Below are 3,032 nucleotides of genomic sequence, written 5' to 3'. Positions count from 1 at the left end.
TTCAGTATGTCTAGCTATGAGAATTTTATTGATTACATGTTTTTACAGCATGGTGCCTAGATGACGTCAAGGCTGGATAATATCATCGATGACAATATTTTATAGGCAAGCGTAATAGTGGACGAAGGGCTAGCGAAAATGCTTTGGATTGATCATAGCTTAATGACGAATGGTGGCGTCTAAATGTGTTAGAGAAAAAGAAAATAATATTCTGACGAAAACTAGAGGAGACATGTACGTAAAACACATCGTCTTGGAGATGATAGGAGACATGGATCCTTAATTGTCAGCCACCTCAACCATGAGAAGGATATACAGATGGGGAGATTTTAAACATCCACACTGTGAATTTGCCCCAAACTTAGGCACCTGGAAAGACCAAGAAATTCCACCAGTTTTTTGCGCATGTCGGTCTGTAGGGATGCGTACAGGATAGGATTGATACAACTGCCTAACCAGTAGATAACTGTGCAGGCTGTGTAAGCTTCTGGCGGGAACAAAGTGTCGGCAAAGGCTATGGTCAGGATGAAAATTGGTCCGTAGCAGACGAAGAAAACGAAGAACATTAAAGCGCATATTTTACTGAGCAACACCTCCTGCCGTGAAATACCGACTTGCTTCGCCTTTCTGCGAGCCCGCGACTTCCGCTGTTGAGTGTCGTTGCTTGAATTAGAGCGCGACGTCGATGTCGTCTGCGCCATGATGCTCTCGTCTGTTTTATCAACCAATGTCTCACGGTCACGATGGGAAAACTCGCTGTACGCCGAAGTTGGCTCGGCGTAGGTTGATAAGTGTTCGCCCGCCATGCTATTTGGTAAAGTTCGAGTTGCTGCGCTGGCGCCACTTTGTGCATGTTCAGTTTGTATTTTTCGCGAACTCGTCACAACCGTGCAAATGATGCGGGCGTAACTGTAAACAGCGATCAGCAGAGTTATCAAAAGTCCACCAAGTACCGACGCGTTGTAGGTCACTTTGGCAACCGATGAACCTTGCTCGACAATGCATCGTCCGTAGGACGGTATGAAGCGAGTTTTTGTCCATCCCATTCCTGATTTCAATATTTCGAGTCCTACTGGGATCGTCCATGCACACAAAATCATCAAGGCAACAGACTTCCTGCTACGCAGGTACACATTATGGCGATGCACCACGCAGAAATACCTGTACAGTCCGAGCATGGCAATGTTATTGGTCGTGACACCCACACAAATGAAGGAAAGTCTGGCAGTGACATGACAATACATCTCGGAATACCGCCACTCGTTGGTCAAGTACGAGTCCATTTGGAATGGGACCACGGTTGTAAGTAGGAGAATTCCTGACACTGCAAGGCTGACGATGAAAACATTGGTGCGCGAGCGCAGACTAGATGTGAGGAGAATGCAGAGGGCCACCGCTGCGTTGCAGATGACACCAGCGAGTACGCACGGTACCGCGACGCTGATAATAACGGTCACTAAGAGACTGGCCATTACTACTGAATTTTCAAATATCCAAATTAGTTGGTTATGACCGCATTTTGGGTTCTCTCACTACCCGGAATACTAGCTAACACAGCTTCGCCTACAATGTCTTCGTCACCATAAGATGGCTAAGATGACTGAGGTAACGGATAGGCAAAACTTGACGTGCAGTCATGCCTCGACAAGCAAAGCATTCGCTATAAGTACAAGTGGTATAACGATCTTAGCGATTGCAAGAGTCATGTTCTTGTACTAATCATAATGACATAACTTACATTAAGTCAAAACGCCCGCAGTCTTAGATCAACAACCAGCAGGAATATTTGAGTTTGAACCCGCCTAAAAGGGCTTCCCTTTTCTCAGTCAGAAACTTAAATCTACAGAGACGAGACATATTTCTAATATGTAATGTACAGCGGAGCAAAGAAATCAGCCACATTCAAGCTCACCAGCGGTTTTCCCTCTTGAAATATACACTAAATATCTGAAATAAGGAAGATTGACGTCGAATTGGAGTCTACATGCTCAGCAATCACTTTCCACAAGTAGTCATCAAACCCAGACGATCCCTGGGCAAACAACAGACGTCATATATGGCCAGGGTAGGGTAGGAAATATCCTCATGCCTTGTCAAAGTAATACCTCGCATATGAAATCCGTATCACAATCAACGCTTAGATTAAAACGAGGGCGTTATTTTCGTCACGTGGAGAGCTTTGCTTCGGCAGCGTTTTAATTACGCAAACCAATATAAAATGAGATCAATTGCAGCCAGAAATCTCTGTCTTGACAGCAACAGAATGTAAATTCAACACATTTTGTGCAGACGATACTCCAGCTTCACATTAATGTGTTTTGTTTGTTTGTATGTTGGTTTGTTTTTTGTTTGTTTTTAGTGGAAAAGGAGAGCAGAAAGAACGTATCTAAAGTAAAATTTGAATGATCACCCAGTGTCAACGGTTACAATTAATTTACTCCTTGTCAACTCTCTACCAGATAAACGTGTGGATCACGCGTTTATATGGCATAACACTTGTTCACTATTATTGTTTTTACTTGCTGGGAATTCTCAATAGATCACGTTTTTTCTCTTTGACTTCAGTCTTGAAGCGAAACATCCGTGTCCTAACTCAATTCATGAGACCTAAATGCATACTTCGCGGTGATACTTGACACAATTCGAGACCAGAGCAGGCAAGGAGTGTTGACCTATATACATGACACGTGACATAATCATACACATGCTTAGTTCTCCCAATGCATACGGGGCCAAATTTCTCATAAAACACTGATACGCAAGCCATCACATGTTCATCACGTGAAATTTGATTCGTAATATCGAGAAAAATGTTCAAACATCTCAAAATAATATAACTCTATACCCATTGTATTCAAGACCTATGAAACCTCCTCCTAGATGAGACACCTGATAATCAAATTGTGTTGATAAAAGAGAAACTCGCAACTTATTCAACCCCACTGGCATATTACTGCCCTAAATTCAATGAAGTATCACGGGGCAGATATCTGGACGTTAGGTTCAAGCATAGTTATGAAACTGATTGTATT

General features: G+C 42.9%; 1 protein-coding gene across 1 annotated transcript; it reads right to left on the bottom strand.

Annotated features, from left to right (window-relative positions):
• Positions 1-329: 329 nt before the first annotated feature.
• On the bottom strand, positions 330-1,472 carry LOC139712983 (G-protein coupled receptor 84-like). The gene has a single exon (XM_071624764.1). It carries the CDS (start codon positions 1,470-1,472, stop codon positions 330-332), a length of 1,143 nt encoding a protein of 380 aa, XP_071480865.1.
• Positions 1,473-3,032: the final 1,560 nt, after the last annotated feature.

Source organism: Diadema antillarum, unplaced genomic scaffold, assembly GCF_040938485.1.
Source record: "Diadema antillarum isolate AM-2024a unplaced genomic scaffold, OU_Dant_1.0 seq00001888_RagTag, whole genome shotgun sequence".
NCBI lineage: Eukaryota > Metazoa > Echinodermata > Echinoidea > Diadematoida > Diadematidae > Diadema > Diadema antillarum.
This window is presented reverse-complemented; position numbering and strand designations above follow the sequence as displayed.